Raw genomic sequence first — 22,950 nt, forward strand, 5'->3', positions numbered from 1 at the left:
ATATAAATGTGTAACGAACAAAAAGTTCGATTTAGGTGTTGAGAAAGATAGTGGAGTTGATTAATGATTAATGATTAATGCCTGAGTAGAAGAAGATTGCTGTGCCCTTCCGCCGTAGTATGCAGCCAATTGAAGGCAAACCTTAGGTAGGTGCATCCTAAGGTGGTACATACATATGTAGTAGTAAGGTTTGACCTAATGCATGCAGCTTGGCGAGTGTTCCTTCTTTTCTTTACTTTTCCTTCACACGTACAATTCACATGTATACATATTCGTGGGGCAACTCTCATTGGATCCAACTCATGTAGTGTTACCCTCCTTATCTCTCGCAACCAGTTTCTAAGAACCTACCTTCTGCTTATACGCATAGTAGTTATAGTGATATATCTATTAAACGCATCCTTTTTTCACATGAAAAATATGAAAATTGCAAGTACCTAACCACATTCTCAACATCCTCAATCAATCAAGTTTTCCACCCATAAGCTCAACAACAGCTGTCATGCATTAATAAGAAATACGTGAGGGTTTGATAGGTACCTACATGTAGTGTAGCCCCCAACCGCCACCTCCTATACCCCCCCACAAATTAGTTGACCTATTAACCTACAAGATTGATCATGCTGTAGCCGCCATCGTGCAGTATGATGTTCTGGCCAACTTCATGAGATCCATCCTATTTATAATTCTTCAAGACTTATCTATGTACAAAAGTAGTAGTTGATTAGTTAGATACCTGTAGGTACCTAAATAATTGTGAAATATTTATGTAAATTCAATATCTAGATTAAGTCAACGTGGTAATGAGTACTTGTAAGTTCAAAATGCGAAAGACGCGATAGGTTTCCGATTTATGCGGAGCGGACATCTTACCAATGACATTCTCACAGTGACATTCTCGCAGTGACAATTCTCAATTATTAACTACCTCCTAGGTACCTCATCATCTATGCAACATTCCTTATGATCCACATATTCCCCTACTGTTGTTCAAAATCCGACGGCTGCAGTAACTGGTTGTCTAACAGCTTCCCCATGTGTGTTTTCTCAATACTCTCGCAATTGCGTCGGATCTTAGTGTGGAGGATTTTGAAAAACGCCGCTGGGCTGCTCTTCAGGCCTGACTCTCCACCAACCCTACCCGTGCTGTCTTTGGCTATGAACCCGTCGGCAGCAATCTCTTCCCCCTCCCTGGGCGTACTGTAGCTAATGCCTAGAAATTGGCATGCGTCCACATATTGCTTATATGAGTCAAAGTAGAGTTGTCCGGCGAACAGGTTCAGTTCCGTGATAAGGCTTTGGGGCACCTTGCGCGACGCTAGCCTCTCGGGTACCGTATATAAGTCAAGCTTGTCAAGGTTGCAATAGCCTAAATTTGCTCTAGGCGCATAGAGGTGTAAGGCAACAGCTTTGGATCTCATTATCATCGGTAACAGCTTATTTGCCTCGTATGGGCTAATGACCATCATATGCTTGACGAGCGTATCCGTAGAGTCTCCATCGCTAGGAGGTGCCCCCGTCAAGATCCATTGGACCGTGCGTTGGTATGAATCTAAGTGATCTGAGGTGCCGCGTCGTATAATAGTATTTACAAAGTCATTTGAGACAAGTAACCCAGGACGGAACTGGGACACGTCGAAACAAGCCCCTGCCGAAGTATTGCGCAAGGTTGAAAACGCATGCATATATCCTGGAGACCCTTGGGTGATCATGCCAGAGGTGATGAATGTTTCGATATTGTTGTGGATTGTATGAAGAGCTGGTTCTGCCGCGGGAGGCCTCTGATCTTGCCGTTCCTGCTCAATCTCCGGCGATAACTCGCGTTCTTCCTCTTCTTGAAGCTCTGCTGAATTGAGCTTCAAATTTTTGAACTCATTACATCGTAAAGAGATCGGATCTGTGGTGTTTGTACCTACCACTTGCGAACGTGTAATTGCGTCACTGTCGGGGCGAGGCCGATACCTGTACTCGAGTGTCTTCGCCTCCTCTTCAAGATATTTCTTGGCGAGGCCTTCGGTAAGATTGACCTTGCCGCCAGAACGGGCCTCTTTCCATATATTCCTATGGTTTTCGTTGCGTCGGCCCTGGTTTTCCCACAATGCCATACTCCTATGGATGTCTCTCCATGTCTCACCGATTGACCAGGCCAGAATATCCAAGACTGAGATATCCTGGTCGGCAGAAAGTCCGATATCAGCCCTATGCGCCCGGATCTTTCTTTGGATTTCGTCAGGGACGCAAAATACCACCGACTGTCCCTCTGCTAGCATTCTCATCCGCATGCAAGCTGATATGTGTCAGTTTGCATAATGATATAACAGTAAGGTGCTGGGTTGGCTCACCTTGTACTAGCCTGTCTTTCGTTAAATTTGCCCCCAACGTGACAGCTGCACGGTAATCCCTTGGCAACTTCAGGTCAGTGCCTCTCGTGTGCTATAATAACCAAAGTTAGTAATTACTTTTTCTAAACAAATATCATAAAAGTTTAAGGCATTTCTATCTAGTCAGTTCGGCCAATAGCCCCTGGCACCTGAGAGGTCAGCAAAAAGGGGACAGAGCTGTAAATACATACCGCTTCATCTAAGAAAACAACACACACATCCGGTTGTGACACAAACGGTGAAGTATGGAGAGGCTCAAGATGGCCCTTTTTGTCTAGAACATAAAGCTCGTCGTTGTCGTCGACGAAGATGGCCGCTTGAATATTACTATCATATTTAGTCTTATCTAACCATGATCTCGCTACTTCGAAGTTATTCAGCTCAAGTATCTGAGCTCCCACGTCTAGTATGACTCGAGTCGGCGGATCGAGCTTTGTAATAATGTTCAGTAGCACATCGGCGACCGAATTCTCGCTCTCCCGACGCGGCGGCAGGAGCGTAACGGAATTCTTGGAGTGGAGCAAATTCTCTAGGACTAATGCGTTTGTGTGCTTCTGGTCCTCGAGATCTAGCTGCTCGACATCAAGTGGTAGTACCTGGCGGGAGTCGTTTGTGCCGCTAAAACCTGTTGTTGGATGAGTCTTGACTTGGCCTATATCCCAACCCGAAGCAGAAAGCCTGTGCGAGAACTCTTTCATTTCCTTTGGGAAGACTGTATACGCTAGGAAATAGTCTATGGTGCTTTTAGAATGCCGAAAAGAGCTAAATAGGGACTGTGTACATTCGGCATCTTCGAGGTTAATGCCAACCAAAGTTTTGGAGGTATCACGTAGATTATCTGCATCTTTTACCCACACCCCGAACTCCTGATCGGCTTGGTCAGACCTAAGGAGGTGTTTGAAAGTTTGCAATAGGTCTTCGTACTCAAGACCGCCATAATAATAACTCAGAGAGGTGAGGATGATAACAACATCCGGATGACTGAATTCAGACCGCAGCGAAGGGTTGTCTTTAGCTCTGTATGGAACTGCGAGTTTAGTGCTTGGTTGTCTGTTTGAGTCAAGGCCGTAGTCAACTCTCCACCGCTTGTACCCGAACACGAAGCCTAGTACGCCCCCGGCTATAAGACCTCGCAATAGGAGCAAAGTTTGGCTAGCACGCGTCCAAAATCCCTTCAGGCTAGGGTCTTCAACGAGCGCAATATCCGTAGTAGCAGGTTGAACCTCAGTAATGTATCTTATTATTGCTTGACGTACATGTTCCTGCTGTCTTGTAATGGGAAAGCCGTTGAGGCCTGTTGCACAAATGCGTTTCGTGACCCGAGAGAGAATCTGGTCGGCAGCATCCGGTTGCAAAATACGAGTACGTGGGAAACATCCGGGATACTGAGAATGAACCTCCAGCGCACCGGGGAGGTTAGTACGAACTTCCAAGACAACTTCTCTAACTACCTCTAGGACCTGATGGATGCACACCCATCTTTCGGGGCTGTACTCAGTCGGACGTTGTATGCCCATTGTATAAACCAACTCAAATTTAACGCTAAAGTTTTCATCGCTCTCATCGACGATATCACGAGTATTCGTATTAAGGTATTCTTGCCTTTTTACCAAGGCACGACCGATCGGCTCTTTTTCAGTTAGGATACACTCGATACCCATAAGCTTGAAAGACAGGACGTGTTCGGGCTGCATTAAGAATATGCCCCCATTTCTCTTGCAGGCTTTAAACATATCTCTCATCACCAATATCTCAGAGTTTTCGACTTTAACTGCGCGAGAGAATGGCATGTGAAAGATCTGTCGATCCAGCAAACCCCCAAGCTTAGAGATAAGCATTTGGTACATCTGTCTCGACTGCGGTTTTCCAACAATTACCCGGACTAAACGAGAACCATTTGCGAGAGCTGTTGCGACCATGGGTACGATGACAGATGACTTCCCTTCTCCCATGTTTAACTGCATGACGGCATTCCTACCCCCTTCGGGGCTTCTCATATTCTTGGCTATTTGCTCCTGAACTGGACGGATCATAAGGTCGCCCTCTATTTCCAAGAGCAGAGACTCTGGTTGATCTCGTGGGTGCCAGTTCGTATGGCCAAGATTTCGCAGTTCGCTTACTAGGACAGAAGGGTTGTGAACTGCCCTTAGCAAGCGGTCTGCTCGCTGTAGCTGAGAAATGGTTATGCCGTAATTAATTATGCAGTTTTTCCAGTCTTCAGGTAGCTTCCGCCACTTGCTACGACGGAGACGTTGCAAGAAGAAGCTTGGTGATAGTCTTGGCCATTGATGAGTAGAATATAAGAGAGCTCGTGAAGTAATCCGTTCGTCTCCTTGATCGGATATAACAGCTTCTTCTATGGCCCTATAATTCTTATCAACTACTTCTTGGCAACTATCGCGATGGCGAATAAGAAGTTCTTCAAGCTCTTGTACACCTTTCGTCAGGCAGTACTCCTTCCTCCAGCCCTGTAGTGACCGCGTGCTATTCTTAAGGTCTAATACGTAACGTCTTTCGTATTCAGATTGTACTTGCTTGTCTAATCTCGACAGCAGAAAGGGAAGCTGCGGTACTTCGTTACTATCATTATTGATCAGGGATATGCTTTGTGCCATATCAGCACATGGTAACATAACAGGAGCCGGGGTAGTGAATATTTCGTCGTTGCTGGTAAAACCTAGCTCCCTCGTACAATTCCAAGAGGGAATAGTTGGAGAGAATCGAGAAATGGGAATTGGAATGACATTCCGAGGAATCCTACCACCGATCTGGTTGAGATAGTTCTCAAGCAGGTGGTTATGATAGCGTGGCCTGAATAATTCTGTTACTTTATTCATGGCCAAACACACATCTATGTATTTCCACCATTCCGCAGAACTCGTGTTGTGAGGGAAAATCGGACACTCACAGGGCCATTGGGTTTCTAGTTTATCGCTAAAAGCTCTGACTGCTTCCTTTCTTTTGTCCTGAAATATCCGAGACTGTCGGCGCTCAAAATCGGACAAGCTCTCCAATGGATCTTGAGACAGAGAAGCTTTCGGACTTTCCTGAAACGGACGGCGTGAATCGTAAATAACTTTGTGTAATTTTGAACTGTCGACCCAAGAGCCAAGAGAGAGCTGAAAAATGTCAACTGCAGGTGGACTAAGAGCCATTTCAGGAACTGTGAAGAAGGATGCCAAAACCTGAAGGATTGTCATGTTAGCATCATTAGCGAATGAAATCGTAGAAAGCCAAAACATGACTTTGAACTTATTGAGTTCGGTTCTATTGCTCAATAACTCGCAGATTTGAATCCAGTGTTTGGCGACGAACTCAGTCGAACCTAGAAGCAATGTGGAATCGTAGTTTACTTCGATATCTGGAGAAGAAGAGCTAATAGACCTAGGCCCAAGCACGTCATACCGAGCAAGGAATTCCCGGATACATTTTCCTAGGTCTGCCACGGTGTTTTCATTCAGAGCGAACGGTTCTCGGAATATAATTTTAGACAGAACATAAGCCCGGGAGGCTCTTTCAGAAGACTGATCATTGTCTCTGCCTAGATAAACCACATCCGAGGATGTAGTATGGTCCTCAGCACCAAATCCCGAGACGCGGAATGTAGATGAACGAATGATATCACGGCGTAGGAGGCTCTGTTCAACCTGATGTAGATCTGGCGGGGAAACATAAGAATCTGGGTGGAAAATTTTCGAGTTATTGGCTTGGTCGAATATCGAGCACACAATTTGATAAAACTCATCATGCTGGGCCAGGAAGTCAAGGTATGGATCCCATACCACAGTTTGCATTTCCCGTTCGTTAGCTGGGTAATAGTATCGCGCTGGAGTAAGCAGGGCGATTTTCTTCAGTAACTCAAGGTTTTCTTCTGTAAGCTTTATAAAAGACCGCACAGCGGCAGACTTCAAGATGGATAGTGCTTCCTCCGTTCCTGTTTTCCCTGTTAAGGGATCTGGTAAGGGAAAAGAGGTAAGCGCGTGAAGATACGACAAGAGTAGCCTGCCCTGTAGACTTCCATTGTTAATAAGTCTGCCAATTAAGCCGTCAACCTCATAAATGTAGGCCATCGTAGAAGATTGCTTTTCAATATCAACATGGATATGTTTCCCGTACTTATTGAATGATACATTTCCATTTGGGATGAGGGCTTTGCGTCGAACTCGGCCGTTGTCGCCTTTCAGCACAAGCATACTTTGGAGACCAATCAAGGTTCCAATCGACTGGTCCTCATCTACCAACATTCCACGGAATTGGTGGGAGTATATTGAAGTTTCTCCCTGCTTCAAGTGGAACCCTAGTTTTAACCTAGGAAGTTCAATATCTACAGAGTCACCCTGGAGAATGATATGCGTCCAGGCAAGCTCTTCGAGACGTTTTAAGTTTGTTTTGAAGACTTCTTTCGCTGTATCACTCTTGATGTCGACAAGGAACGTACTACCTTTACGTAGCCGCCAGCAGTGACTTGTGGTATCCGAGCGTACCAATTTCCAGTTGTTTTCCGAGTGAGTCCATGGAAGCTCCCGAGGGCAGAACTCGACGCAATCATCAGCTTTGTTATACCAATGAACGAAGTTATCAATGAAAATTATCGGGAATGAATTATATAGGATGCTTCGGGGAACCAGTTCGAATGTTTCGTTGTCGATAACTGCTCGAACAAGGAGGGTTTCGGTAGGTTTGTCCAAGCCAAAATTTAGATTGTGTTCATTGAAAGTGTTTTTGGAACTGAATCGCATCCCAGGCACTGAGCTCGGCACAACTTCCAGAATCGACTTTCCAAATAATGTGGGATACATATAGTGTTGCTCATATTCTCGAGGTAGTCGACCTAGAGGAGAGCCATTGACGAGGAGTTCGCCCGTTAATAGACTGATATGGACGTCCAAATCACTGTCTCCGTTATTAGGTGTTGATCGGTTGACAATCCAATGATGGTATGGCCTCTGCTGGCGTATCCATTCTCCCGTCTGAGGGAAATCAGACCAAGTCTTCCTGATAGCATTGTCTAATGCTGGGCTGCTCTTTGCAATTATTTCTTCTGCGAGAATATCAAATGCTCGGTACGCAAGCCGCTCCCATCTTCGATGCATGATAGAAGTCCAATCATCTGTTTTCTTTGGAATGAAGTTTAGTCCTTCATTAATTACAATGCTGCACCGTATCATAGTGCAGGCAGAATCGGGAGCGGCTAAAAGGTTACGGAGATGTTCCTCTTCGGTGTTGAACGTGTCCGCACAGATCAGTGTTACTTTCACCAATCTACATCGCAGCTCATCCTTAATATCGTCATCCGTAGCATCTTGAATTTTGTTTTCCAAATCGTGGATCCATTCCGAAGTGATCTTGCGAATATCAGCTAAAAGTTTGAGACACCTGTCTTTCTCATTTTGGGAAGACGTCAGTGAAAGAAGACGTCTAGCTATGGAAACGAAGATCCCATGCGCTTGAAAAGATTGCCAATTCTCTCTAACCCTAAGCAGTGCTTTATCCAGGTTATCCAGTAAGACACGAGAAAATTGCGCGTCGATGAGGATTTTATGACTATTCCTAAGCACATTATGTCCGTCACGAGGTCCAACTTGGAAGATGCATTGCGAGATAACCAAAACAGTCTCTTCTTTCCTGAAGTCTATGCTTGGTGACACAAGTTGCAGTAAAATGGTTTGCCATTGAATCAAGAAACCCAAAGGAAGAGACGTAAGCGCCTTGTACTCCTCTAGAGAGAAATTTGCAGGACAGGTCGACTGGGTAGCTATGACCTTGTTTGGTGGCGGGCCGGCGGGTTCCAATGGTACACGATGAATAAATGGTTGTATTGGTGATATCTTGTTCATAGGCCCTTTCGGTAATGAGTACGTGCATAGTTCAGTAATGTCGTCTGTAGACATAAACGAAGTAGTGAATAAATCGTTCGAGCTGTCATAATATCTCAAACGAAGCCCATTCTCGAGACAGACATCATCCGCAGTCTTAGTAGCAATAGCTTTCATACGGCGGTGGGTTCTCGTATGAGGCTTAACACCAGATAGCAGTATTATCCGTTGCCTTGAATCGAACCCACGGAAATACCTGGATAAGTAATCGGCTAACTTATGCTGAGCTACTGGTTTCTCTTCCACTGAGTACCTTAGCTTCAGAATGTCGTAAAGGACGAACACCGTAGTGTCACGCCACTGACCGAATGAGCAAGGAACTTGGAGCTCAAATATAGTCGACTTTTCTTCAAGTTCATTCCTGGGCAGTGGCCACTCATGTATTTCTATTTTTATCTGTCTTGCCTGCTCAGGGATGCCGCATTTTCGACAGTTATTGGTGCAAGGTTCAGAATGCTCGCCTGTGAATGGATCGACCCTTGTAATAGTATCATGTTTAATATTAATATCATCTAACATCTGCATGAGACGGTTGTACTCATCCTTTTTCTGCTGAAATTCTTCCCATTTTGCTTTCCTGTCCTGGCTTGCTTTATTGATAATGGAAGCGCGTAGCGTCTGATGTTGAACAGATTGATTGAAAAACCGTACAGAAAAGCAGCTGCTAGTACCAAAGCCGTTGAGTGCTTCGTAAGGGTACTGGGCCTGCGATCTGCGATCGATTAAATATTTTTCAATGTCGCGAAGCCTTATCATTTGGCTTTTTGTTGGCAAATTCAGATTCTCGAAGAGGCTCGATGGGATACCTGGCTTATACTTATCAAGTAACTTGCAATTTCGTATTGCTGATTTGTCGGATGCAACCCAGAGGTCGAGTATAGTAAGGATCATGATGGAGCTTAGCTCGGGGTTACCCTCGTAGCGCGAGAAAGCAATTCCGTAGTAATCCTCAATAAATTGTCTCAGAATACCGGTGGCATCATCACATCCTTCATTGGCTTCTAACCAACTTTGGAGATTTGAAGCCACCCATGACTCGAATAATACCAACTCGTACATCACATACATGCTGTTTATCGATGATGCAACCGGAGGCACTTGAGAACCATAGTCGGTAAGGGGGCAGCTCAACTGAACGGTAAGGGGCTGATTACTTTTCCTACGGTTCCCTATGTCGTTGATAAAATCGACAAGTCTTGAGAGCGACATGTGAGTATCTCGATCAAAGTTAAGATCTTGAAGGCCCTCTAGGCTATTAGGAACCGAGTTTTCTTCCTGGATCCGCGACCATCGATCTTGGAGAATCTGATCAGTCTCGGATATAGTTGAATTTACAAATTCAACGACAGACCTGGGGATAGAATCAACGACCTTACGGTACCGTCTAGAGATTTTGGCACTCATAGATACTAGCAGGTCGCTTGAAAGGCTTTTTGGTCCTTGCGCAAGGATTCGTGCCATGAAGTATATCATGAAGGCTTTGTATATATGTTCTGGACAGGTTGGTGAACTAACCGATCGTGTGAATAGGAGTTGTAAGACGACACGAATAAGTAGCCATAAAGCCGACCTATGCCACGGCAGTTCGGCATCTTCCCAAAGTACTTCTTCGCGAGTATTCTTCCAGATTTTCGTACCTTCTACCTCGTCGCCTATAGATAATAGGAATGCAAAGAAGAGCTCGGTGACTATCTTCGGGTGTGTGGTATCTCGATCTTCATCGTGCATCTTGTTGCTCTTTCTGACCTGGGGTTGGGTATCAGGGGCCGACTGATGGGTCATTTTTGTCAAGGTGTAAGCTACTGTATCTTGGAACTCGCATGTTTGGAAAACAGACAACGGGATAGACACAGCTGCGCCAGGGAAGATCCGACGTAATCTCCCTTCTGTTGAAATGACAGCCTGGTTAGAAGGAGATAGCTCAAACATCTCGACATAAACAGATGTATCCAATCTCGAGAACAAGACACCACAGTTTTGAGCTTGAATATGGCAGGCAACCGTGCCACCTACTATAGTTAACTCACAGATATTTCAAAAGAATTGGGGCATGAACTAACCTTCCTGGTCAAGGAGATGAAAGGCCTTGCGGAGCCCTTTTTGGTCAGTTGATGATTTATCCCCGGCAAAATCGTGGTTACGATGTAGGTGTTCCATCGTAGTGATGGCCGAATCCACAGCGTTGGTTTCATCTCCTTGTACATATTCTCTAAATTCATAGAGAGTTTGAACTACCATTTTTAGTAAGGCTTCGTCATTCTTCACTTCGTAGTCATTCTCATGGGGTAACTGTGGTGGAAGGAACACATGATTGATGATGTAGCGAATTTCTTCCGCGGACAACTCAGCCAGCTTTCTTTGACTAACTTGTGCCATTCTTGCTATGATTGATTCGGATAATAGTAGAATGTAGAACAGTAGATGGAAGTTTAAAGAGATAGAAAGGGTAACTGAATAGGACTAATATATAATGGAATCGTTTGCAGTGTAGGCGTTTTAATGAAGTGATTTCAACTGTACATGTAAATGATGTGTATTAAATTCAGATGTGTAGGAAGGCGGGAAAGTGTGGTTATCTAGGGCTATGTGAGGCTCCAGCGCATAGAGAGGTAGACATCATTTCCATGTCTACCTGGTACTTTGCACCTATCTACTCGGAAAGTTGCATAGCCGCTGACGTATATTATCTAGTAAGAGGCGTTTACCTTCAGTACCTAGATATGCGACATCAATAAAGATATCAATGCCAAGTTTAGTATACTGGATACTTCCAATATTACCTCAATAAATTCACATCTGGAACTACCGATCCTAGGTATATTAGGTACCTAGGTAGGCATTATACCGGATCCTCAGGTAAGAACAGCATCATACCTAGTCTATATTCCCATATCAGCGCCTGATCGTTTTTAAGTGGTTTGGGTACCAACTTACAGTCACAGGGCCAATCTTGATGTGTTACACTACTCGATATGTAACACCTGAATTTTGTGTTTTCTGTTATTTCTCAAATCAAACGGACTGTTGACTATGTTGGTTAGTTCCACGTGTACCAGCCTGCCTAATCGCATATGATAGATCACCGGCAGAGTGCATCAGAGGTAGGTAGCAGCCTGATTGCACAGTATAAATACAGTTAGATGCTACATGATTCCTCGTAGTTAACGTAAATCTTAAGAACGTTGGTGATATGTTACATTCTGCTTCCAACAACAGTAATGGTAGTGTCTGGCGAGTACCTTATCCATGTTAGAAGTTAATGTATGTGAAGTCAACTCGTATGCTCAATTAGTGTCTTAGGAATAGGGATTATTGCATAGGGAAACAAGTAAGGTCTTGGGGGAATGCTATAAGACGGCTAGGTAGAAGAGGTATTATTTGATATATTTGAGGCTGTCGTGAGAAAGTCATAACAAGGTAACTTAGGTATGTACTTCTGTACCTGTTAATACTTTGACAGAGAACCTACATGTAGGTACCTAGGAAGGTACGTACCTTCCATAATGTGGTCGGTTTGTGGCTTAGGAGACTAAAATGGGACTTGATTGGTCAATTCCAAATATTGGCTTGTGCATGTGGGCTATATCCTTGTCTCAAACCAATGCTTGTTCTAAACAGCCTAATCAAATCAACTAGTCCATCTCTTATCATCACTTTCTCCACTTACGCCAACACGCGACTTACTTCCATCAACGCGATTTTATCTAATCTGATAACTTTTGGCCTCTCGTTGATTGAGCTTGTTATTGGAGAATTGGTGGACGCGATACATTGCTCTTAAAGTCCTAATCAACACTAACGTAATACTCTACCCGTTGGGTATCCGACTCCATGGCGCCAACCGTTGAAGCTCTTGAGAAAGATCTCCGTGATGGGGTTCGCGCTCTCGTCGCTGAACGAGGGTGGGACCAGGTGACCGTGAACAACGTCCGACAATATGTTGAGGACAAGGGAGAGCTAGAACAAGGATTCTTCAAGGCATCGGAGTGGGAGGCGCGTAGCAAGAAGATTATCAAAGGATTTGTTGTATGTTTTTTTTTTTTTTTTTTTTTTTTTTACAATATATTTAGGAATAATCGTATATCTGACTAAATCGTGATGCTTAGGCTCAGTTGTTAGCCGAAGAAGATGGAGCTCCATCGTCTCCTCCGGCCAATGTCAAATCAGAAGCTAAAAACGGCATTAAGCGACAATCGAGCGAAGAGCCTTCCCCATTACCCAAGCGCCAGAAGAAAGCATCTCGCGCCGCCCCGTCCAAGAGAGCTAAAGCAAAGAAGGAAGAATCAGAGTCGGCACTTAGCGACTTAGAAGACCAAAGCGACCCAGAAGATGAATCAAAGAAAGCCATTAAGCAGAAGGTCGCTAAAAAGGAGGAGTCTGATTCAGAGCTGAGCGATCTTGATTCACCAGAGGATGAACCTAAGAAAGCTGAGCCACAGAAATCTGTTTCACTTCGAGGATCCAAGAAAGAAGAAACAGAATCTGAGTTAAGTGACCTGGACGATTCAGATAACGAGCCAAAGAAGAGGACAAAGAGCACAAAGAAGGCTACGCCTCGGCGCAAAACCAAAAAGATTACCAAGAACGATGAAGCAGCTAGTGATCTAGAGGACTCGACAGCAGGAAAAAAGCGAAAACGTGCAGTACCTGTTAAGAAGCGAAATATAAAACGCGCTAAGGCAGAATCAGATAATGAAGACGATTTAGCAGACGAGAAGAATGAAGTCACAAAGGATGAAGTTGAATCCGCTGCCGATGAAAAAACTGTGCCTCCACCGGGAGTAAACGCTAAGACTGGATCGAAAGCAGAGGACTCGGGCGAGGATGCTAAACTGAATGCTGTGGATGATAAGGATAACAAAGATATCAAGGAGGCAGACGCCGATGACTCAGGCTCAGATTTGTCATCTGTTATAGATGACCCCCCTCCCAAAAAGCGGAAGCCCAGAGAACCGAAAGGTGCTCCTAAGCCTAAGCAGGCCAAGGAATTATCTGCAGACGATACGGAGATCAAGAAACTTCAAGGTCAACTACTGAAGTGTGGAATTCGCAAAATATGGGGCATCGAATTGAAGAAGTACGGCGACGACAGCAAGGCCAAAATTAGACATCTGAGGGAAATTCTTCGAGATATTGGGATTGAAGGTCGCTTTTCCGAGGCAAAGGCTAAGGAAATCAAGGAAAAAAGGGAACTTATGGCCGACCTAGAAGCTGTCACGGAGATGAATCGGAACTGGGGTAGTGGAGCGGGTAGACGTGCTTCCAGGAGTAATACCACCAAGAAGACGTCGAAAGAGGAATCCGATGAGGATCAAGATGCCAAGGATGAGGAGGATGAGGATGAAGAAGTCAAGGGCAACCCACGCGTGTCAAAGCGAATGGCTGATTTAGCCTTTCTTGGAAGCGACAGCGAGTCTGATTAAATCATCTACAGAGTAATGACAGAGATAAGACTCTCAGTACCGAGTATGATATGAACGGGTCGATGATGAACTTGATGAAGTTTGTGTACTTTTACATGTATTTACTTGCCAGCATTCATCTTCTGAGCTATAAGGCTAAAAATAGCAACCGAGCCCATGAACAAGACAGCATTGTAAAACTAATTCGCATTAGTTGGCTAACGACGACCTATTTTGACTAATAAATTGAGGCACAACTACTCACAGCTCTACGCGAAATCTCCCTCTCTTCATCGTCCGACCTCGCCTCGATGAAGAGTCGACGTAGGTTTGGGAAGTTTGCCTGGGTTGTTTGTTAGTTGATATGAACGTGCCATTCTGACTCAACTTGCCATGTAGCTTAGAGTTTGGTTAAAGTAGTGGATGAATATTCTCGGTATAATCGAATTTACTAATCCAAGTTGGTTTCGACTTAGTAAGGACTTTGTACGAGTCTTTTTGATTATGGTATGGTGTAGAGAGTTGGAAAGTTCTATATTCCTTCAAAGTCTTAAAGTGCTTAGGAGGTAGGCCAAGCTAAGACCTCACTGTCCCACTAGGTACATGGGTACATAGGTACCTATGTCTGTTTCAAGTTCTACTAAGGTTGTGGCTTGTATGTATGTACATTGTGGCTGTTACAAGTGTCATGGATGGAGACACCGACTTGGCTAAAGCTGGCAACCACAACTGCATAAACTGGGCTTAGCCTTTTGATAAGTTGAAGTGGCCAGGGGTTGATTTAACAAGGCGGCATTCTTTCAACCATCATCACCCAATACCCTAACGTGAATCCTTTCTATTCTTTACCGTGACCATAGACGACATAAGCAAGCCAACAACAATTAAATTCTAATTGGAAAGAGGTCGGATGCAGCTATAATAGCCCTGAACGGGCCTTTAATTCACAACCTGTTTCGCCTCCTTGACCTTCCATAAATCCCCCGATACCATATCGAGATGTCGGCAGTTAGTCGCATTCGCGGCGCTTTCGCCGTGCCTAGGAAAGGCGAAACGTTTGAGTTGCGAGCTGGTCTAGTATCTCAATATGCCTGGGAACGGAAAGAATCAATTCAGAAGACTATTATGGCCATGACTCTGGGTAAAGACGTCTCGCAGCTGTTCCCTGATGTACTGAAGAATATCGCGACCGCCGACCTCGACCAAAAGAAGCTCGTCTACCTCTATCTAATGTAAGCGACTTGATAGTCTCTAGGAAAACTCGTCGGGTATCTTGAAATCAATTTAGGTAGTAGGCTTACACAAAGTTTAGGAACTACGCCAAGTCGCACCCTGACCTATGTATCCTCGCCGTCAATACGTTCGTCCAAGATTCTGAAGACCCAAATCCTCTTATAAGAGCACTTGCCATTAGGACCATGGGATGCATTCGAGTAGATAAGATGGTAGACTACATGGAGGAACCTCTGCGAAAAACATTACGAGACGAATCACCATACGTGCGGAAAACAGCTGCTATCTGCGTCGCGAAGCTGTTCGACTTGAACCCATCCATGTGCATAGAAAATGGCTTCCTAGAAATCCTTCAGGAGATGATCGGAGACCCTAATCCTATGGTGGTTGCCAACTCGGTGCAGGCGCTCTCAGAAATAACTGAGACGGCACCTGAGACGAGAGCATTGATTATAACGCCAGCAACGCTCAAAAAATTGCTGATGGCCTTGAACGAGTGCACGGAATGGGGTAGGGTAACTATCCTTTCGACTCTGGCCGATTATCCGCCCCAAGATGTCAAGGAATCAGAGCATATATGCGAACGAGTAACGCCCCAGTTCCAGCATGTGAATCCCAGCGTTGTGCTCGCTGCTGTCAAAGTAGTATTCATCCACATGAGATTAATCAATAGCGATCTTGTCCGACAGTACCTCAAGAAGATGGCACCTCCACTAGGTTAGTTACCATATCCTTTATCTACTTAAGGCTATCACTAATATACATATATTCAGTCACCCTTGTCGCTTCTGCCCCCGAAGTCCAGTATGTCGCGTTACGAAATATCGACCTCCTTTTACAAGCCAAGCCCGATATCTTAAGTAAAGAACTAAGGGTGTTCTTCTGCAAGTACAACGACCCGCCTTACGTCAAACTTCAAAAGCTCGAGATTATGGTGAGGATAGCGAACGAGAAGAACTATGAGCAGTTGCTGGCCGAGTTGAAAGAGTATGCGTTAGAAGTAGATATGGATTTCGTTCGACGAGCTGTCAAGGCTATTGGACAGGTTGCGATCAAAATCGAGAGCGCAAGCGAAAAATGTGTCAACACGTTATTAGATTTGATCGCTACTAAGGTCAACTATGTGGTTCAGGAGGTTATAGTGGTCATCAAGGATATCCTCCGAAAATACCCCGGTTACGAAGGCGTCATTCCGACGCTCTGTAATCATATCGACGAGCTGGATGAGCCTGACGCCAGGGGCGGGCTAATATGGATTGTTGGCGAGTATGCAGAAAAGATTAATAACGCAGATGAAATATTGGCGAGCTTTGTGGATGTCTTTCTGGAGGAGTTTACACAGACGCAACTACAAATCCTCACAGCAGTTGTCAAATTATTCTTGAAAAAGCCAAGCAACAATCAAGGATTGGTACAGAAGGTTCTACAGGCTGCAACGGCGGAAAATGATAACCCAGATATTCGAGACCGAGCATATGTCTATTGGCGACTTTTGTCGGGGGATCTTGCTATTGCAAAGGTACCGTATTCTCCGACCCCCCCTTTTGATTAGTTTGGTAATTAACTGGTCCTAGAGTATTGTTCTCTCTCAGAAACCCGCCATTTCAACTACAATGACAAGCTTGCCGACAACTTTACTAGAACAACTACTCGGTGAACTTTCGACTTTGGCCTCGGTCTACCATAAACCACCGGAGTCTTTCGTTGGTAAAGGTCGTTTTGGTGCCGACGAGATCCAACGAGCAGCAATCCAAGAACAACGGCAGGATGCGGCTGACAATCCTATCGCGGCATCGGTTGCTGGCGCTAGTCAGAACGGGGAACCGGCACAGAACAACATCGAAAACCTTTTGGATATTGATTTCGACGGTGCCGCGCCAGCTTCACAAGAGCAGAACTCGGCGTCAGCTACACCGGATCGCGTAGCAAGTCCGGCCGGCGGAGCTCCATCGGGGGGGATGGCAGATATGATGGGCCTCTTTGATGCCCCGCCACCTCAAAACAAACCCGTGAGCAGTGGTGTGAATGATATCATGAACGGATTTGGAGGATTGGATTTAAGCGGGTCAAGTCAGCCTCCTCCAGCATCGGTACAACTTGGCCACGAAGGTGCGAGCACAGAACAGAAAACTACGAACAATGATGATCTACTAGGTCTCTTCTAGGCGAAGCGCAACCTACGTCCTCGTTTAGCGGGAACTCCAAATCCCTAGGCCGGAGATGGCCGAGGGGACAACAGCGGGAACGACCTGTTGGATCTGTAATAGAATAGATTTCGATAACGTTACTAGGTCGTAACAGCGTTGGGGAAAGGGAAAAGGGAACCTTCAGGGAGGCTTGTTAAGATGTGATATCGTGAAATAATGATAAGCATAACGCCTAGTTTACTAGCTGAAAAATCATGATGCAAAGATAGGTCTTCGCCTAACGCGTGCCCCGTACTCCTAGAGCTCCATGTCTTAAGCTTATCCAAAGCTCATTCGCCTAAGCGTCTCTTTTCTCTCGTCCCTACAACGGGGATCTGGTAGTCATGTATGGTAGAGTATATCTCCTCCCATCCTATATGTACCTAGGTAGGGAACCACTGCGAATCCTTAAAATATGCATAAGGTACCTAATACATATATCCTCCCGTAGTGGACCTCGACTCACGCATCAACACCCGTAACTTGCCCCCGCACGGTGCCGTCCAGAGGCGGGCCGCTGTTCTTGTCCTTGTCCTTGTCGCGCTGCCACTCGTCGGGCGTCAGACATTTGGCGCTCCAGGCGTGGATGGCGGCGATCTCATCGCGCAGGGCGGCGTTGACGGCGCGGTGTCGCTTTAGGCTGTTCTGGCCTGCGAATTGCGGCGATACGATTAGGGATGTGAAGGATTGGCCGCAGCCGCCTGGGGGAATTTGCGCGTGTTAGTTTAGGTGGTTTATTTTCGGCGTTAGGGGGGAATGATAAGGAAAGGAAGAGAGAGGAAGGGAAGGCGAAGGGGAAGGGGAAGGAAAGGGAAATGTACCGGACATGTCGGTTACTTCGACGTGGATTGCCTTTAGTCGCTCCGTCAAGGCCGCTTTGAGCGACGTTTCGGTGATTGTGGGCTCGCCCATTTCTTGGTGGTGGTAGTAATATTAATATATATGGAGGGGATAGGGTTTTCTTATAGATGTCTACCGTAGTTGGTGTGATTCGCTGGTTTGTGTTTATATGTAGTAGGAAGAAGAATATAATAGCGAAGAATAAATAAAGCCGATGAAGCGTCGAATAGAAGGAATATAGGTACCTACTAACCTCAGTAGATGGTGGTTACCTACACAGATGCCCCGCGATGATGACATTACATAGATCTCGGCTGGTAGCGAAGGAATAGCTCCGACAACTGAATTGTCGATAGTGGGGTGTGGGGTAATGGTGTTGAAGTTAAGCTAAGGGAAGCTAAGGAAACCAACCTTAAGCGATTTGTGTCTCGTATGATAAGAGAGATAGACTGGTACCTATCTTAGGTACCTAATGTTACCATAATTATTGAGATATTCAAGTAAAACTTCATGCCATGTCCCTTTGGCAACGGACGGATAATCTAAAGATTTTGTCGAAGCATATATCTAAATTCTCTTCGAACCTTTTACCCCGCGCTCATCAAATTGGAAAAATAGCCCTCACGTTTAGCTTTACTGGTGAGAATAGAAGCTATATACTCCAGCTGCGGAATTTTAAGTCTTCTTATACTGCGACAAGACAAGAGCGTACCTTTAGCTCATCTAGAATCATGGCAGCTCCACCGGCGGCTAGTCTTACGGATGCGGTCGTTGCTGCGATGAGAACACTGTTAGTCATCATTCTGAGTCCTACTTCTCATTAAATTTCATATCAAGCTAACCTCGCCCTAGTTTCCCAGAAGAACTAGCAGATAATGCGTGGGATAACACAGGATGTGAGAGACAAGTCTGTATATGGTGTGTGTTATTGAATATAAAGCTAATAGTGAGATAGTACTTCTCGGACAAGCCCCTTTGTCGTCATCCTCAGTGATTAAAAAGGAGACTGGTGGTACCGTTCTTCTCACCAATGACTTAACTTCCGTTGTGGTGGACGAGGCATTGGCAGAAGGAGCCAATATGATTGTCTGCTATCGTATGAGTTGCACCAATAATTGCATATTCTAGCTAAGGTGACGGCATTGACGACTAACATTGTATAGATCCCATTATCTTTAGACCTCTAAAATCCCTTACTACCAAGGACCCCATGCAGACTCTCCTCTTACGCCTAGCAGCTGAGAGGATCTCCGTCTACTGTCCCCATACGGCCATGGACGCAGCGAGTGGAGGACTTAACGACTGGCTTTGCGACATCCTGTTAGGTGGAGAACACCAGGTGCAGCGAACAGTCGTCCAACCCATTTCTAGGCCTCTACCTGAAGGGCACGAAGGCACTGGCTATGGACGAGCATTTGAGTTGGCTCAGCCCATCAACTTGCAGACCCTTCTGCGGCGACTCTCTGCCGGTATAGGCAACCAACGATATATGATGGTCGCTCTACCGCCGTCACTAAAGGACCTCACCAGGACGCAGGAAATCACCAAGGTGGCTGTCTGTGCAGGTTCGGGTTCTGATGTCTTAAAAGATACCGATGCTCAGGTCTTGGTGACGGGTGAGATGGCGCACCATTATGCGCTCCGGCATACCCAGCTAGGCCAGATTGTCGTCACCGTCTTCCACAGTAACTCGGAGCGGAAGTATCTAGAGACGAGATTAAAGCCCATGTTGGAGGTCGAATTGGAGACGACGGCGTACGGGGACACCCGCATAATTGTTAGCAAAGCGGACCGTGATCCCTTCGAGGTAATCGACGTTAGAGACCTAGCCTAGGCACTTAGCGCGGCTCGTTTGTGTGGTCGAGGGTAATTCACATGGTAGTCGACTACTATTCGTTGACGCTTCAATCGTCCACCTTGTCGCTTAGAACATCGTTCAATCTAAATGCTCAATCATGCCGATTCTTGGGTATTCAAATCCCTCCAGTCTCCCTTGCTCGGTTCACCTTTCAAAGCTGCGTCGCCGTCTTCTATGCACGCGTCTACGTCTAAACCACCGATACCCTGTTCCTTCCATACTAATAGAAGTTTGCGTGGCATTTTCCACGCCTGTCTCGCATCTTCTAGTCGTCCTTCACTGACAAGCGCTCGTATCTTATCCGGAGCATCTAGAACCTCGATTGCCAGCTGTTTCGTTCGTGCTCTCCTCTGGCGCGCCTCTTCCGCTTGGGCCCTGGCTTTATCGGGTGGTGGGACAGATTTACGTAGCGAGTCTCGTATTTCCGAGGCTTGAGAGTATATCTGAGCAATCGCTGGATCGAGTGTAGAAGCCATAGGGTTCAATGGGTCCATATTCGTTCGCATCTTACATGTGTATTAGTACATAGCTCCCGTTCCATAACATATACACATATACCCTCTTCAGCTTAAATGGATTATAAGACTAACCTTGCGTATTGTTTCCGTAGCTGTGATCAGCTTGCTGTAATTGTCGTATACGAGTGCCTTCTTCTCAGCGTCCAGTGCCCTTATCTCACCCAGCACCCGCGTATACAGCCGCAGTAACTCTTCCATACCATTTTCAGCCAGCGCCTTCTTAACAAAAGCATCCACATCGAATCCTTCTCTGTCTATTTCGCTAGGGGGAACTTCCGAGTACTGCTCATGAGGCTCGCCTGAGGTCTCCCCGAACGGATCTGTCACCTCCACTTGGGGCGGCGTTGCAGCTGGTTGCTTCTTTAGGTTGTAATACTCGCGCAGGGCGGCACGATTTCGCTTCGTAGCTGGAGGGTTTGCCACGGTGACTGTTTTCGGACTACTGCTGCTACTCGGATTCGGTGAGCCGATAGGCGATCGTGAGACATCGAGACTTGGTCGCGTCGACGAGGTCGGCGTAGTGCCTGAGTTCATGCGCCGCGGGGGGTCGCGGGGCGAGGCAATTGTAGACATTTTGACATGTGAGATGTATTATCTTAGTTATGGTGGATAGTGTGATCAACGATATGTGAAATGGCGAGATATTAGCTGTTTAATCCCAAGTATTGCGACGTTTGACGTTTCCAGATGCCAGATTTAGGTAAGAGAGTAGGAAGCATTAGTGAGGCTGTAGCGCATTAGCTGCCGATCTCCCGCATTCATAGCGTGCAAAGCCACTGTGGCGAGAGCTATCATGCCCCTATTACGTATCGAGGTATCTCGCTAATTGGAAAGAACTTGACGAGCTGGACTTGCATGGTACACTACATGCACTATATGTTAGGTACCTAACCTACCTGCCGTCTGATATTAACTTCCATATATTAACTTTCGTTAGAGATATATCGCATTATGTCATTCTCTGTTTGTCGAAGATGAAGCTTATATAACCAAACTACTACAAGAGAGTGTTCGTGTTACGAATTAGACCCGCCCATCTCTCAAAAAGCATAAATCTGAAAAAAAAAAAAAAAAATGAAATTCTGCATAAGTATAGTCACCACCCGACGTCTGTCACCATGAGTTTAGACCTACCAATACAAATCCGCGCCAGCTTACAGAGCCAAGGACTACCAACTCCATCTTTGACTTGGATCCAGAGCGCTATGCCAAACCGGAACCCGCTACCTCCCTTGCCCGCCTTGATAGCTACCGTGAAAACACGTCTGCTAGCAGCCGACCTGACGAGTCCAGGCCTCTGGGAGTCGCCATCACCAGCGTTTCCATCCAATTTGGGTAACCCGGAAGTCAAAGAGATTAAACTCTCCCGAGATGTCCCCGTGCAAGTCTTAGATATCGACAACCTGTCCAAGAGCAAGTGGGATCAAGTAGAGGAGCTCGAGGCCATCGCGCGTGGTGAGCAAACGCGAGGCCGAGAAATCATTCGTCTACCCACCGGCAACGAGGAGGACGAAGAGGATGGCGTAGCCAGCCAGAATGCGTCGACGGCCACGGGTAGGAACGCGGCCGTCAACGCTAACGTGGCAAACGCCGCGGCCGCCGCGAGGAACGCGACGCACAGGCTCGTGATGCAGGACTGCAAGGGCCAGAAGGTGCACGGACTGGAACTAAAGCGCATCGATCGCATCGGTATTAGCTCGCTTAATATCGGCGAGAAGATGATTCTAAAACGAGGCACGACCATCGCGCGTGGTATCGTCCTTCTGGAACCGGCGACTTGCGTCGTATTAGGTGGGAAGGTCGAGGCGTGGCATAGAACCTGGGTAGACGGGCGGTTGACTAGGCTAAAGGAGGCGGTTGGTGCTGATGTTCGCAGTTAAGCCGTTTTTATTAGACTGTCATAAGAAAAAGGAGAAGGTAACGAGAGTATATGATAGAGGATAGAGGATAGAGGTCATATTTGGTTTGGTCAACTTAGTCCATAGTGTATATAAGTGTAATTGGTCAAGTTTAAAACTAGCATTATAATATTGCGAGTGTTGACCTAATATAGTGTATAATATAGTGTATAAGAACAGCTCTATAATATTTTAGGTAGTGGTCATAGACTAACCTCCCAGATAGACTAACGTCACTGTTCTTAAATTGTATTTTCTAGTTTGTAGTATGCATAAAAGTGAAGATAGGTACATGTACCTACCTAGGTAAGCTCTTCACGTCATATTACAACAAAGTTTTGTTTATTCCGGACAAAGAAGAATGGACTCGGCCGAGTCTATGTATAGGGCCTTTATCAGGTACCTTGAGACCCTAAAAGCCAGATACGCGGGTGCTTAGCGTAGTGGATCCTACCAACTAACCCAAATTCTTGGTAGGCATCTGCAGGGTTAGGTAATAGTTATATACATAAGCTCACGACGCGCAATCGCGATCAACTAATCAACTATCAACTACACTCATTCATCTCTCAACTACACTCATTCATCTCTCAACTTCCCATTACCGAAACATCATAGCTTTCACTTGACTTATATTATTTATCATAGTTCATAATATTATCTATATAAAGTCAATAATCATTTATATCGACGCGATCTTGCTCGTTATATATTTCATGAGCTATTATGAACCCAATCCGTAATAGCCGCACTTCAAT

The 22,950-nt window shown here is 45.7% G+C and overlaps 7 protein-coding genes across 8 annotated transcripts; 4 read left to right on the top strand and 3 right to left on the bottom strand.

Moving 5' to 3' along the window:
• Positions 1-980: 980 nt before the first annotated feature.
• Positions 981-10,633, bottom strand: GL218_04803 (uncharacterized protein; the record flags this gene model as incomplete). Its single annotated transcript, XM_033581427.1, has 5 exons — positions 981-2,287; positions 2,343-2,433; positions 2,573-7,740; positions 9,895-10,266; positions 10,318-10,633. The coding sequence occupies 5 exons, from the start codon at positions 10,631-10,633 to the stop codon at positions 981-983; spliced, it is 7,254 nt and encodes a 2,417-aa protein (XP_033435088.1).
• Positions 10,634-12,088: 1,455 nt separating this feature from the next.
• On the top strand, positions 12,089-13,680 carry GL218_04804 (putative transcriptional regulator protein; the record flags this gene model as incomplete). Its single annotated transcript, XM_033581428.1, has 2 exons — positions 12,089-12,283; positions 12,364-13,680. The coding sequence occupies 2 exons, from the start codon at positions 12,089-12,091 to the stop codon at positions 13,678-13,680; spliced, it is 1,512 nt and encodes a 503-aa protein (XP_033435089.1).
• Positions 13,681-14,658: 978 nt separating this feature from the next.
• Positions 14,659-17,057, top strand: GL218_04805 (the record flags this gene model as incomplete). 2 transcript variants are annotated; one of them, XM_033581429.1, is made up of 4 exons in its annotated part: positions 14,659-14,891; positions 14,972-15,609; positions 15,666-16,411; positions 16,467-17,057. In XM_033581429.1, the coding sequence occupies 4 exons, from the start codon at positions 14,659-14,661 to the stop codon at positions 17,055-17,057; spliced, it is 2,208 nt and encodes a 735-aa protein (XP_033435090.1). The 2 variants fall into 2 exon arrangements, with proteins under 2 accessions (XP_033435090.1, XP_033435091.1); XM_033581430.1 differs by lacking the exons at positions 14,972-15,609; positions 15,666-16,411; positions 16,467-17,057 and having other exon boundaries at positions 14,659-14,895.
• A 483-nt stretch (positions 17,058-17,540) lies between these two features.
• GL218_04806 (uncharacterized protein) lies at positions 17,541-17,990 on the bottom strand (the record flags this gene model as incomplete). Its single annotated transcript, XM_033581431.1, has 2 exons — positions 17,541-17,779; positions 17,900-17,990. The coding sequence occupies 2 exons, from the start codon at positions 17,988-17,990 to the stop codon at positions 17,541-17,543; spliced, it is 330 nt and encodes a 109-aa protein (XP_033435092.1).
• Positions 17,991-18,649: 659 nt separating this feature from the next.
• Positions 18,650-19,752, top strand: GL218_04807 (putative GTP cyclohydrolase 1 type 2; the record flags this gene model as incomplete). The annotated part of the gene is made up of 4 exons (XM_033581432.1): positions 18,650-18,708; positions 18,771-18,814; positions 18,874-19,014; positions 19,082-19,752. 4 exons carry the CDS (start codon positions 18,650-18,652, stop codon positions 19,750-19,752), a joined length of 915 nt encoding a protein of 304 aa, XP_033435093.1.
• Positions 19,753-19,871: 119 nt separating this feature from the next.
• GL218_04808 (Vacuolar protein sorting-associated protein 51 like protein) lies at positions 19,872-20,867 on the bottom strand (the record flags this gene model as incomplete). The annotated part of the gene is made up of 2 exons (XM_033581433.1): positions 19,872-20,282; positions 20,367-20,867. The coding sequence occupies 2 exons, from the start codon at positions 20,865-20,867 to the stop codon at positions 19,872-19,874; spliced, it is 912 nt and encodes a 303-aa protein (XP_033435094.1).
• Positions 20,868-21,412: 545 nt separating this feature from the next.
• GL218_04809 (uncharacterized protein) lies at positions 21,413-22,174 on the top strand (the record flags this gene model as incomplete). The annotated part of the gene is made up of 1 exon (XM_033581434.1): positions 21,413-22,174. The coding sequence occupies one exon, from the start codon at positions 21,413-21,415 to the stop codon at positions 22,172-22,174; it is 762 nt and encodes a 253-aa protein (XP_033435095.1).
• Positions 22,175-22,950: the final 776 nt, after the last annotated feature.

Source organism: Daldinia childiae, assembly GCF_008694065.1.
Source record: "Daldinia childiae strain JS-1345 chromosome Unknown Scaffold4, whole genome shotgun sequence".
NCBI lineage: Eukaryota > Fungi > Ascomycota > Sordariomycetes > Xylariales > Hypoxylaceae > Daldinia > Daldinia childiae.